This window comes from Phalacrocorax carbo, chromosome 4 (genome assembly GCF_963921805.1).
Source record: "Phalacrocorax carbo chromosome 4, bPhaCar2.1, whole genome shotgun sequence".
Lineage (NCBI taxonomy): Eukaryota > Metazoa > Chordata > Aves > Suliformes > Phalacrocoracidae > Phalacrocorax > Phalacrocorax carbo.
Window position 1 is genome coordinate 77,592,337 of NC_087516.1, and position 13,721 is coordinate 77,606,057.

Consider the following 13,721-nt stretch of genomic DNA (forward strand, 5'->3'; position numbering starts at 1 on the left):
TCCTAGAAATGGGTCCCTAACCTATCTGCCCCTTACAGTAAATTATTCTGCTTCTAGATTAATATTTGTGTTCTATACCTTCTGAGTTGATGCAACTTTTCCACCATGCTAGACCGCCGCTTTTCCCACAGGGCAGCTTTTGCTGGTGTGTGGGTGTACCATTGTGTCACTGTTCCATGGTAATCTGAAGAACGAGAGGGAATCCTCTGTGGTCTCTTACAAGCAGTGCTTTCAAGTAGATCTGTGTGGGCTGTGTTTGTTTGAGAGATATGAATATGCTCTCAACGTTAGAATGACTTTAAGAAAGGGGTTTCCCTAAGACTGGGGTGTAGGTTAAACCTTGAGAGAGAAAGAGAGATATATATATATTTGCCTCCAAACCACTTAGTTCTCATTTGATTCAGAGAGCCTTTATTGAGACTAGTACGTGCTAACCTAGCAGCACGGAGACGAACACCTTCCCTAAATATGGTGAGTAACTTCTGCGTTAATTTGAAGCTCTCATCAGTGGGTCTCTGCCTAGCCTCAGAATGAAGTCAGGTGCCTCTTTTCCCTTGTCATCTACCAGACACCACAAATCCAAAACCTGGTATTTTAAAAGATTTTTTTTTCCTAAAGACTTTGTAATTCCTTCATAATTTTTATATAGAATAGCTATAGCAGAATTGTTTTACTTTCTTTTCTTGCGCAAAGTTGGACAATGAAAGGTACAGGACTAGTGAAAGATTATTGCCATGCAGAGCATTAAAGCTATGTCAAACAGTTATTTTTGGGTAAATCTAGTGATACAAAGATTCAGAGCACCTGTACTGGGTTTGACCCACATTACTTCCTTGGGTAAGGCTTCTTCTGAGACTTCTGGAAGTTTTACCTGTTCTGTAGAGTTTGGGATGTTCCCTGTGCTACTGGCTCTGACTGGAGCAGGCATAGGATTCCCTTAGCTGGGTCTGTCATTAGGAGATGGGCCCTTTATCCACACCTGCAACAAATGGCCTTCTGTAATCCACATAGCATTTGAGGGTGGGCTAGGTGGTTTTTTGCTTGCCTTGTTGCTGTAAATTGGCATTAATGCTGTGTCTCAGAAAAAGTTTTGATGTATTCCAATCCTGCGTAAGGAATACTGGGAGCCACAGCATTATAAATTTCAAGTAGAATGTTTCAAATTAATAGGTATAAATGAAGTGAGCTATGAGGACTAGTGAGATGAGGTTTGTGTAGAGGGTGAAGAAAACAAATATGTGCTTTTCCCCCTCCTTGTTTTAACTACTTTTTAAAATAAAAACATAAAGCTGCAGTACACCTACCCATTGTAGTGAGCAGTAACCCTTCTGTTTTCAGAACCAGTGTCGCTTGCTGCCAGAGGGCACGCATACCCGTTGTGCTAGGGCAGCTGTATGAGCTCCAGACCTCCCCCCTCTCAAAATGAAGCAGAAGTTGTCAGTACACCTGTGAGGATTACAAAATGCTCACAGCAGACCATTTAGAATCTTGGGGAAAAAGAGCTTCTTAAAGGGTCATCTTGCCTTGACTTACTTCTGGATCCTTACTACACTGTGACTTGCTGCTGGCTGGCAGAGTCCTAATTTCTAGCAGCAGCGGTACTGCCTTTCCAGAAATGTGGGCACACTAGAACGTATGGAAAGCAACATGCATTTCTGAGTTGCTTAGGACTGGTGTTCCTGCCAGCCAAGCAATGCCAAGGTTTTGTTGCAATGGGCTTGTTGATAGTTCCTACCTTTCTAAGGGCTCTTTTTCTCTTTTGTTCTGGGATTTTGAAGCTTGGCTGGAGAGTATGAGTGGAGATGCACTCCTCATCTAAATCGGATCCTTCTTACCTTCTCACTGTTAAACTTCTGTTCTTGTAGGTTGGTCTGCCTGTATCTTGAATTCTTTTCTCGCAGCCTCGCTTCCTTCCCAGCCACGTGGGCCCTGTACTTGGAACAATCTCTTTTCTGTTACTGTGCTACCACTTCATACTGTAGAGACTTGATTGCAAAGTCATTGGAGTTGATAGATACTAAATCTTTTCTCTCTTCCCTTGGATTGTATAAGAAAGTTCCATCATTTCTCTTTCCTATCACAACATCACAGTTTCACTGTAGTGAGATCTCCATTAAAAATTGTTCAGAAAAACCATCTTGAGCGCTATCAATGAACACAATAGTTATTAATCTTGCTTTTATCCTGCAGCATTTTTCCGTTTTACTTCTGTATCTTATCTCTTGGAAAGTTTCCTGTCCATACTTTGGCAGTGAATAATAATCAAGAAGCTTATTTTTTTGACTGCATAATTTAAAGCTGTCATTTAACAAATACCTAAGTACTTCCTTCACATCTTACCCACCTCCAAATAATTTGTCATGCTAATTAAATGTGGATACAGATCATGAAAAAATACCACTGGGAAGGCTCATACAGTGCTATTCCGTATAATACGCCTAGTTTGCAAGTGTTTTTCTGAAGATCTGTATACTTGGCAGATTTCTGTATATTTGACAAATCCGTGACTGCTTGATAAATGAATTTTAAACAATTCAAAGATATTTATTGTTGAGGGTTTTATCAAGATATTTTTGGAACTAATCTATATTCTATTAACAACAACTTGCTTTCACAGGAATTGTGTACAATAGGTATGTTCACAGTATCACTGACCTGTGTACACCAACTGGTTTCAGTCGAACCTAACATTTTTCCAGTGAAGAAAAGGTCTCTTCTAACCATATTAAAAGTGAGGAGTTTACGTGCAGTATCTGAAAATCAGTGACAGGTTGCATTCAAATATCAGAGGGCCTCAAATAACTTTAAAGTTAAAATTTGTGTCAAAACATGGAAAAATGTTGGGATTTTCTTTAGGTGACATCTTTGGTTGGCATCATACATCTTCTACCAACTTCTTAACATGTTGTGAAGCTCCCCAAACCAGAAAAGCTTTTATCCTCCCAACTCCCAAGCTCATAAACTTATAATTAGAGGTTAGTATTTTCAGTTATTTTTTGTTTTTTTTTTTTTTTTTATGGCCTCCGATGACAGGAGAGAGAGGGTCACTACAGGAACTCAGAGAAATACTGAGTGTATTTTGAGGTATGCTGTGTGTGGCTTGGATGGCTTGATGATATTTATGACTTTCTTTGGTCACTTCTTATGTGACTCTCTTGCATGTTGGAAGTGTAGTCATGATATTTTTGGCACTGAACTTCTGCTTTGAAATCATTTGTGTGGATGCCCGTGTGGAGTGACTGACGTGGTGAGCTCAAATGCAGAAGTCTGTCACCCGGGCCAGGGCATGACTGTGGTGGGTTTTTGGTAACATTTGTGCCACTGATTTCTAGTTGAAGGAGGGATTTATACTCTCTGGGGAATAACTTTCTCACTTTTAGATGTAGTTTTCGAGATCTTCAATCCAAAGATGTTTAGAAATTGTTAAATGGATCAATTTTCAAAGAGAAATATGCCTGAAAATTGGTTTTCTCTTAATTTCAATTTAAGAAAAAAAGTGATATGACCTTGTTAAGAATCCATATATAGTTTAAAACAGTGTTTTGTACCTACCACTTCAAGTAGTTTGTGTGCGTCAACGGAAGCATTTTCACACACCCAGTGGTGGAGGACCAGTGCTTGTACAACCGAAGAGCTATACAACAGGCACTGTCTGTCTGTGCCAAGTCACCTTGCTGCAGCCAGTACGACAAAGCAAATGCAGAGATTACGCTGCACATTTTCCTTTTCTGGACTGGAGCCAAAGAACCTGCAGTGCAGAGCCTCTCCAGAGTCCCATCTGCTCTATGCCGAAAGCCAGGCATTCACTTCTGGGTAGAAAAAGTTTTCAGCCTTTAGTTGGGCTCGTTCCTTGGTCTGGTCCTTTTCAAGGGGATTCTGTTTTGGGTTTTAATTTACTTCGGTTGCTGTGTAGTTTGAGATTATCTCAAGAAACTTAAATAGACTGCTTATCAAGCTGTGGATATCAGAGCTTCGTGGGAGGGCATCTGTGAATTAAGTTCTTTGGGGTGATTGCCATTCTGAATCGACTGTTACCCTCACCAAGGAGAATTGTACTTAATGGTGAGATCAGTTTTAAGTAGTTGGCATTAAATCTTCCTGCATCACGTAGGGCAGATACCAGTTTCATTTTATGTGAACCAAATCAGCCAAGGCAGAACCGAGGAACCTAACTGCTCTTTTTAGCAAAAATCAAGCTCCAGATTTTAAATTTTGGTTAGAAACTGTCTAATAATGAAGTTTCAGCACTTTATCAGGAAATAACAGGGGGAGGAGAGAGCTGGCAGATCTCGCTGTGTTTGTCTGTGGCTTTCTCTCATGCTGTCTTTACATGACTGAAGCTGCATTTGCAGCGAAGAGCATTGGATGCAAAAGCAGAAAGATATGTAATGGCTGCTTCATGTCTGGTTGCACTGCACACTAGTGCTACTATCACTACCAGTCCTGGGAATATCTAGGTGGGAGGAGATCACAGAAATGTTATATGTTTGACTTCTTCAGAGCAAAAAACTCTCAAAGGCTTTAGTCCTGTTTCAGATCAGTTTCAGTGAGCTGCTTCGGATCTCTTTCATCAAATGCTTTTTTTAAATTTCTTCAGTTCTTCTTCCATTTTAATCACATTTACAGTAATAATCCATTTCTCCCTCCCACTCCTCCTACACAACAGCCACACACAGATAATGTATAACCTACCAGCTTGTTTATCAACAGCATTTATGATTATATATGTTCCACTTTGTTTCAGAGCTATTTTGCAATATGGGTAATACTTAAATGAGGCAAGTCTACTCGGGCCGGCTGTGACAGGCCCTGGGTCTTTCGCAATACAGAAATGGGTATCACTGAAAGGGTAACTTGTTAATGGGTTTATTCCTTATGTATAGTCTGCTAGTATGTATTTCCATTTATTGGGCATACTATCTGTTTTCTGCTCCCTTCGCTGTGACAAAGTGTCCATATTTATGGTGGTGGTCTGTCATTGAATCATTGAGCTGATCTAGGCAGGAAAAACAGAACAAAACTCCTTTCATTTCTCTGCCTCTTTTAGGCTGGCTCATTTCTGACATTCATTTTGCAATGTATCCCTACAAGATATTGCTTTCATACAAGTGAATTACAGTGTGGGTTTGGGGAAAATGAGCAAAAGTTTGGGGAAAATAGGATGCTTTTAAGCTAGAACTAGACTTGGGGAGAGAAAAAGAAAATGGGACAAGAGCAGTGCAATACAGATGTTTGTGAAATGCATTTTGATAACATTTTGAAGGTCCAGCATGATGAATGCCTGTCTGACTGTGATTAATTTATAATTAAAATTTTATTAGGATTAGTGACTCTTGTTGTCATTCTTGAATGATGTATTTTTTTCTTGTGGAAAACTTTTTTTAATGCAGTGGTCTATTCGGTATATCTAGGAAATACTTAGGGCATGGAGCGTTGATAAATTTGGTGGACAAGCACCAAGGGAATTTTGCAAGTTTTTTTACCAAACATTTTCAATTATTGCATAACATCATGAATCTGTGAGCAAAACTGATCCTGTTTTACTTCAGGGTGTTCCTCTTCTTAAAAGCCTTGACAAAAGGAGAAAATTTGTGTGTTTCTGAGCCATCCTTTACATGACTGTTACAACCCTGTTTTCTACAGAGCCTTAATTCTTTGAAGTACCTGAATTTTATTCATCTTGGCTTCTATTTGTCTGTTCCAATAACCTACAGCATTAAATTGCATATTATAGTTGTAAAAACTTAGGGTTATTTTGATAACTATGACTTGCACATGGTACAATAACCTAGTTGCTTCTCTTTCATTCAGATTCATAATTGTGCATTTAGATTTAGCACAACTTGTGCTGCCAACACAGGTCAGACTCATTGCAGTAAATTTTTTGTTGTGAAGAATAAAATATTTAAAAAAAATTTAAAAAGCCTTTCAGAACTGACATGCTTTACCAAAAAACCCATAAGAAATGAAAGCCAAACCTGTTATTCTGCACCAGCAGTGCCTTGTGCATCAATAGTTTTGGAAACAGTGGAGGCAAATCAAGGCAGTTGGCAATGCTGCTTACCTGGCACGAGCCTGACCGTGCTCAGCTGGGTGGATCACGCCAGCTATCACTGCAGATAACTTTGTAGTACTTTTTCTCCTATCTTGGACTGGATATAAATAGGGTGGATGTAATCCCGTGCTACGATAATGAAATGGCTTCTGATAGCTGGGTGGCTTGTATAGGCGGGCTTTAAATCAAGGTGTCTGGCACTGAGGGACGTGCTGCAAAAATCTGCATATGACTAAGAGTCAGGAGATGCATAAAACGGACCTTGTTGAGCCATAGGGGAGGGGACCCCCCCACCCCAGCAGATGTTAGAAGTAGGACTTCTGGAGAACTGCTTGTTTATGCTGGCTGGGTGTACAAATGGGCCGCGCAGTGGGTTGGGAATTGTTGGTTTCAGCAGCTCCTTTCTGTGTGTTTCCCTGGCTTGGCAGAGCGGGGCTACAGAAAACACAGAGTGCCCACTCTGCCATTTCAGAGCACTCTCCAGCAGGGAGCGTGCAGCACACCTTCCCTGCAGGCCCCCAGATTTGGCTTGCCATCCTGTCACTGCAGAACCAGGAAGTGACATGTCTAATAAATAAATAAATATCTTCCTCTGTGCTCTTCTACTTCTTTTTTCTTTTCAGTTTTTCAGAACTTTCTTTTGCTTCTTGCGTGGATTTTACCAGCCATAGGTATCTTCTTCTCAGTAACATCTAACCTGTGTCCCTTTAACATGGCCTATTTCCCAGCACGTGAGCTTCAATACTGTGTGTAACTTGGCAAAAGCATCTGAGACTGCTGAAATGTCTAAGCCCAGTGGGAGGAATTAGAGATGGAGTAGCATCCTGAATTCTGTGGATTGCGTTGTTTAATTCAGACAAGTATGGTCAGATCTCATTTAGTCATTTCATTTTATATTTTTGTGGTGGCAGGGAGTGTTCGTTCTAGGTCATCATTTTTCAAATTTTATACTTTAAAGTTAGACACCTAAAAGCCAAGTTTAGGCACTCCCCAATAAGGCTTAATTCTCATTAGTACCCAGTGTCTACAGCTCCTATTGAAATCAAATTAATACAGCTTTCCATACTTCAACATGTTTTTGTTATGATTAAACAGATACTCATAAAACTCAGACAAGCTGGAATCAAGTTTCACATGAAACTGAATTGACATTTTTTCTTAATAGGATACTTGTAATTGGTGATTACCAGATGCATTTAAAATGTGTGAAATGCCTGCAGGAATGGGAATTAAGAAGGGGGAGGAATGCCGAACACCTCAGATCTTCTCCTGGCAACCTTTCATTTTAAATTTCTGCTCTGCACATAGATGAAGCAGCATGGTTTCTATAAAATGTTCAGCTGTGGTTTCACATTTGGTTGACGTTACCAATAGAGTGACTTGTAATTGAAAACTTATTTGCTTATAAAGAGCAGGTTTCACTCTTGATGGCTCCCCACCTCATTTCAGTGGTCACGTTGCCGTCCTTACGGTAGGTGTTGTGAAACCTGCCTGTTTTCCAATTCTAGCAACTGTCATAATGCTATTGTTGGTCATGTTGATCTTAACGGAAGAATAAGATTTCTGGGCTCCTTTTCTGATGAACTAGAAATGTTCCACATAGCCTGAAGAAACATTACCCAGGGCTGTTACCTGCCTGCAGCACGGGAGTAGAATGACTCCTCTGGATGAGGTGGCGTTGGCTCACTCTTAGTACCATCTGTCCTCCCGCTTGTGATGGAGAGGTGGTGGTACTTCATAAAATTAAAAAAACTTGCATTTTTTCCTGTTTAAAGTTTTCATCCAAAAGGGAATATCTAAATGTGGACTGCTTACTGTTACCCTGATGCATGTCCTTTCCTTTGGGAGGGGTGCTTTTTTTATTTCTCTCCTTTCTCTTTGGAAATGCAGTGCTGGACAGTAGCTGGCCCTGACAAGAGGCAATCTTGTTAGGAACTTGTATAATTCCTGAACGGCACACTTGTGCACAAGAACTCGCACATGGCTCCCTTTTCTTTTCTCTCCAAGCGATCTAGATAAGACTCAATATGCAAATTCTCTCAGATTTGGAGCAGTGAGTTTTACTGGATGCTTCCATGAAGCGTGTGAATTTTCTGGTCAATGTGAGGACATGCTTGAACTCTAGAGTATTTAAGACAGTTTATTCTTTTAAAATGAATAATAAAAAGCCCTTTTTGCAACACTTCCAGTATTCCTGTGGCTGTTGACAGCTTTGGTCCTTGGGTAGGTTCTTGCCACAGCAGCCAGAGATTGTTATTGCTCCTACCCTCGCAAAACTGTCCTTGATAGAGTTGTGGACTTAAGAGGTGATGATGCTAGGAAGGAGGAAGTAGATTCCTGGCTTGCTTGTCAGCCACTTATGGTATATGAAGAGGAAAACAGAAATGCAGGCAGGACATTGTTATCTCTTCTCTTTGTAATAGTGTGTTTAAGTATTTCTTCCTAGATTGTTTCTATACCCTTAAAGTCTGCTTTTTCCCCCCCCCCATGTTTCTAATAGATTCACTGTGAGAAGCTCAAAAGGAAGAATAAAAATGCAGAGGATCATCTAGAATTGTGCCCCCATCAGTGTGTTGAGATGGAAAGGTATTAACTATCTTTAAGTTTTATGTGGAGAAACTTCTTTGATTTTTATTTTTTGAGAAGTAATTTACATTGCATTATTGGAAATATATAGCCAAGTGTTTCCTGCATATGTGAATTAGTTTATCTTCCAGAGACCCAGACTGATACCTTTTTTCCTGCTTTAATCTGTCCTGTGGAGGTCTATATCAGTTCTGTTTAAATAAGTGGAACATGGCAACTTTCTGTACTGAGAAGAGCAAAATAGAATAGTGTAGGTTGGAAGGGACCTCTGGAGGTCACCCAGACCAACCTCCTGCTCAAAGCAGGGCTGATTTGGTCAGATTACTTAGGGCCTGTGTAAGTAAGTTTCAGATATCTCCAAGTGTGGAGATTTCACAACCTCTCTGGGCACCTGCTTCTTCACTAACCAATATTACTTCTACTGATAATGGGAGTAAAAGAGGTTGTACTGTAGGATAGAAAGATAAAGAGGTCACATTATGGCTGCAGCCTGTAATGCAGCTGTGAGGATGCAATGCTTTTCTAAGATTGTCAGTGAGTAATAAGGAACTTTAAGATTATTAATAGTGCTGAGTACTTCACTGAATACTGCTGTATGCAGCAAGATAACCTCTGGCCAAAAAAACACAAACACTTTGAGATAGCTGAGAATGATTAAAAGGTAGCTTTAAAAAGTATTAAGTACAGTGTGTGGATTTGAGAAAGAGAGAAAAAGATAAATTGTTCTAAGGTAACTGTAGATTGTTTGGGGAAGCTTAGGAAATAATACCCTACCCTTCTTTCTTCCTCTAAGAAGCATTTTTTCCCATGTTAGTTCATTGTGAAATAACTGGATTGAAAATCCCTTGCGGACTGGGATTTCCCATTTATTCAAGACGCTGTGAGCTGCTGCCAGTGTGTTTGACTCCAACCTGTCTCTGTGAAAGGAGGGAGGTGCCAGGTTCCTGTCTGGTGGTGGCACCCCTGGTGAAACCACATGCCAGTCACTGGCAGTTCAAGCCCTAGACCTGTGACACAAACAGCTGTGCAGCGAGCTTCTGCCTTTAAGCTTGGCTGCCTAACAGCTACCACGGGCAAGAAGTTGGCTTGGCTTAACAGAGCTGGTTGTCCTCTGTCAGCTACTGTATGTCAAATATCCTGGCTGCATTTCAAATGGTGCTCTGTTTATTCTGCTTGTGCTGTTAGTAGATCACTGAAAGTCTCTCAGGTCTGTGTGGGAAACACTGACCCAAATGAATCATGGACTCGTTTTCCTCCAAGGGTACAGCACAGTTGTGAGCCCAGGTCAGCAAGGCGTTGGTGATGCATCTGCACCCTGACCAAGGCTGAACTAGGAGGCAAAATGTGCTGTGCGTAGGTCTTGTTCTGTTTGTGGTGATGCCTGATTCGGGAAAAGAAAAGATGGTGGTGTCAAGTACCAGTTAAAAATGTCAACCATGTAGTTGTATCAGAATCACAGCTTTCTACAGAAATGAATACGTGTAAGATCTGAATAGGCTGGTGGTGCTCAAGCTGTATCTGTGGGGTGAGCAGCCAGCTGGAATGGGCTGTGGGAGGGGGACCATTACAAAAAGGTACCTACCAAGTCTAGGAGAGTATCCTAAAAGGGGTGCGAGCTTTTCTAGCTATTGGTCTTCCTAGAAAAAGAGCAAGCACTTGAAAACATCTAGATTTGTCTCCCTTGTTGTGTTTTAACTCTTAGTTTTCAGTTCTTTCAATACTTTCCTGCCATCTCCTACCAGCTTTCTGAATGTGTGCATTGCAGTGGGGGAATTAATTTGTTCAGAAAGCACATGCTACTTGGTGGCTTTGCTTGGCTGAGCTTTCCGTTTGATTGATTTTCATGGTAAAACTTCAATTCCCTTTCCACCAGTGATCACATGCAGCTACGTGAGTCCCGGGTGCTGAGTTTTGGTGACAGTGCTCTGTTTACTGTTCCTCCAGAGAGACAGTAATCTGTAACTTGCTCATGGCTTGTTTAAAGCCCAAGAAAGTTGGTGAAAAATAATTTAATTGGCTTTCCTGAGGTTTGAACTCAGCCCAAATGCTGTCTATCAGGAAGAAATTCAATTATGGTCTTGGTAATACAATTAAACAGAAGATCCAAGTGAAAGGGGAATGATGTTATTTTCCTGATGTACGGGCTGTATGGGGTACAGAAGTGAAGTGGCAGCTCTGAAAACCAGTCCCAAAGGACAGGAACTTCCAGGCACAGAGGGAGCAGCACTGTGTGATAAGTAACGTTCCATTTAAAGTGAACCAGCTAGTTGTCGTTGTCTTTCATGTTGCATAATTGTTGAGGGGAATAGTCAAAGTCTGGGAGATGCTGAGTGCCTCTATATCAGTAGCTTTCCTTCTCTCTTCACTGAGATGGGACAGATTATAGGTGCAGCTTCAATTAGTCACTGGGCCCTTTTTTTTTTTCTTTTGGCTTGTTTTCAGAGAAACCAGATGTGTTTCCATGAAGAACACGCACCTCTTCTGTTGTTGTGATTTGTGTAATTCTTAAAATTAAGCAAAACTATTAAAGAATAATTGTTTCTGTTCACATTAACAGCACACAGCTTCTCCAGATGTGGCATTTGACAGCCAAGCAGCTGCTGGCTATTAAACGTGCCTTAAAAGCTCCATTCCTTTGTCGTAAAGGGAACAGAAGTGTAGGGACGTTTATGGGGTGACAGGCAGATGTTTTGGCTACATCAGATTTGAGCGAAAGTTTAAGTGGTTTCTCTGCTATAGTCACAGTGCGTACATGCTTTAACCCCTGTCATACACCGTGCCTTATGGAGCTCTCTTCTTGGGACTGGAGTGAGATTATTTCTAATCTCTCACTTGCCTTCCAAGCAACAGCGCCAGCACTTTTTTCAGAACATCTGGGACATCTCACTCCAAAGACAATGCAGTTCTAGGTAGATCTCGCTGCTGCTGGTGGCTGGCTTTCCAGCCATGCATTTAAAATACTGGGTGAATTTTTTTCTGGTGAAACTTGAGTTAAAAAAATTAAGTTGGAAATTATTTGAATTCATGCTTCTTTAAAAAACGAACAACAAACCAACAACTTTCTTTTTAAGTATATCCTCATAATTGTCAAAGGCAGGTGTTCTTTTTGTGTTTGTACAAGCGCAGCGTGCTTTATGCCCAATAAAGTATTTTTTATTTTATAGTGGTACATGTGAGGTGGAACATAGAACTCATGGAGCTCAATTTCAAGAGATCTGGCTCGAATTCCCAAACCTAAACTCTGAGCGGAGACCCACTCGCTGGGTGTTGAGTACTGAATAGCACCACTGATCCTTAGGGAGCTGTACCACGTTGTAACTATTCTCTTATCAGCTCAGAATCAACTAAACTTGTAAGAGCTCATGAGGCAGCAAAAATTTTTTTCTGTAACAAAAGTATTTTTGTTTCCTTGGCAAAATTTTCTTCTTCCCATTGCTTGTTGGACCAGAAATTCTTTGTCATTTAGTCTTAGCTAGATAAGATTTTAATATAAACATCCCAATGTATTTACATGAAAAAAACCTAAGAACTCTACAAAACTGAATTAAAAGTGAGCAAAATCCTATAAAATCATAAGGAACATAAAAGAATAGGCTAGTTCTACAGATAAACTGTCATTTTTAAGAATTAAGCCTAATTTGATTCCTATTTTAAGTCTATTTCTAGTACAAATTACATTAAATATTTAGTAATCCAGGTCTTATTCTCTCCCATATTCTAAAAGCCTTTTTCTGAAATGAAGAGTGTTATCATAAAAAGGGGAAATATTAGATGAAATGGTTTGCCTTGAAATTTGTCACATTTTTTTAATTTATCCAAATCACTTCATCATCCGTAATTCAAATGCAGAAATTAATTTCTTTCTGTGGATCTGCTCTGTAGGCTTAGCCAAGCAAGAATAAATAAATCCAAAAGCCCACCTAAGGGGATGGAGCATGTGTTTAACCCCTAGACTCTGGAATTCATTTCCCATCAAAATATGACTCTGGTGTTGGCGTCTGGCTGTAAATCCTGGCTTAAAACTTTTTCTCACTGTTGTTTATGATGTGTATTTGTGTTTTCACCAATCACAGGAGAATGACCCCAGCACACAAGCCTTGAAATTGCTATTTCAAATAGAGTTACATGCCTTTGGTATTAATATTTTGCAATCAATGCCTTGGGACATCTTTTAGGTGTGTCCGTTGTTGCCATGTAACTGTTATTAATAAGTAACGATGCCAGTTTCCAGTAAAAACCAGGGAGAGCTGAAAGCTCGCAAATGGTACCAGATGCAGAGCTGGGACTCTGCAGGGGGCTTGTACCTGGCTATTTGATAAATAAAAAACTGGTGGTCACTCCATTATGAAAGCGTGTATTGCTGGGAGTTGTTCTGTCTTCTGCTGCTTCTCCTGACCGGGAAAAGATGGACGGCAAGGAGTGACCCTGATGCTGTTAGAAGCCACTGGTGTCTACACATCATGCTTCCTTTCTGGTGCCATCATGTTCTGGATTTAGTCATAATTTGGGGCAAAATACAGGTTTTGCTCTGGCTCAGTTACATGCATAATTTAATAAAATTTCCCGTGCGTGTACAACCAACACTTCTTTGCCTAACCCTGTGAGGACAGACTGACCAGCATGGTTTATTTAGCTGGGTGGCATTGATCTGCGCAGGAATTTCATGTACAAAGCACCTGCTGGGCACAATAATTGTGCCTGGCTCCCAGCTGAAAAACTGAATTGCTGTAAAAAGTCTGTAAGCACTTACAAATAATTCATTACAAAAAGCTGACAGAGCCTAGAAGTTGAAAGGGTGCAAAGAGGTACCATAGAGCAAGCGGTGAGAACCATTTTAAAGGCAGCTAGGTGAACATGGGAGATACTTTCATATCTTTATTGTGGGGCACAGTTAGTCTCTAGCAGTGAAGTCCTGCATGGATACAGCAACTTGCAAACCAAAGAGAACAGACTTAGTTTCTTATTAATGCAGGACATGGCTAGAAGGGGATCGGCTTCTACTTTTCAGATATGACATGGAAATTATGAGTAAGGTTGGGTCTCTCCTCTTCCTACAAGCTGCTAAAACTTATGCTGGGAG

The 13,721-nt window shown here is 40.5% G+C and overlaps 1 protein-coding gene across 1 annotated transcript in view; it reads left to right on the plus strand.

Annotated features, from left to right (window-relative positions):
* Positions 1–8,560: 8,560 nt before the first annotated feature.
* Positions 8,561–13,721, plus strand: part of TNIP3 (TNFAIP3 interacting protein 3) — a 49,348-nt gene continuing 44,187 nt past the window's right edge. The window contains exon 1 of the mRNA XM_064450526.1: positions 8,561–8,641. Coding sequence (XP_064306596.1) covers positions 8,634–8,641 — 8 coding nt within the window. The 5' untranslated portion in view covers positions 8,561–8,633. The remainder of the gene's footprint in view (positions 8,642–13,721) is intronic.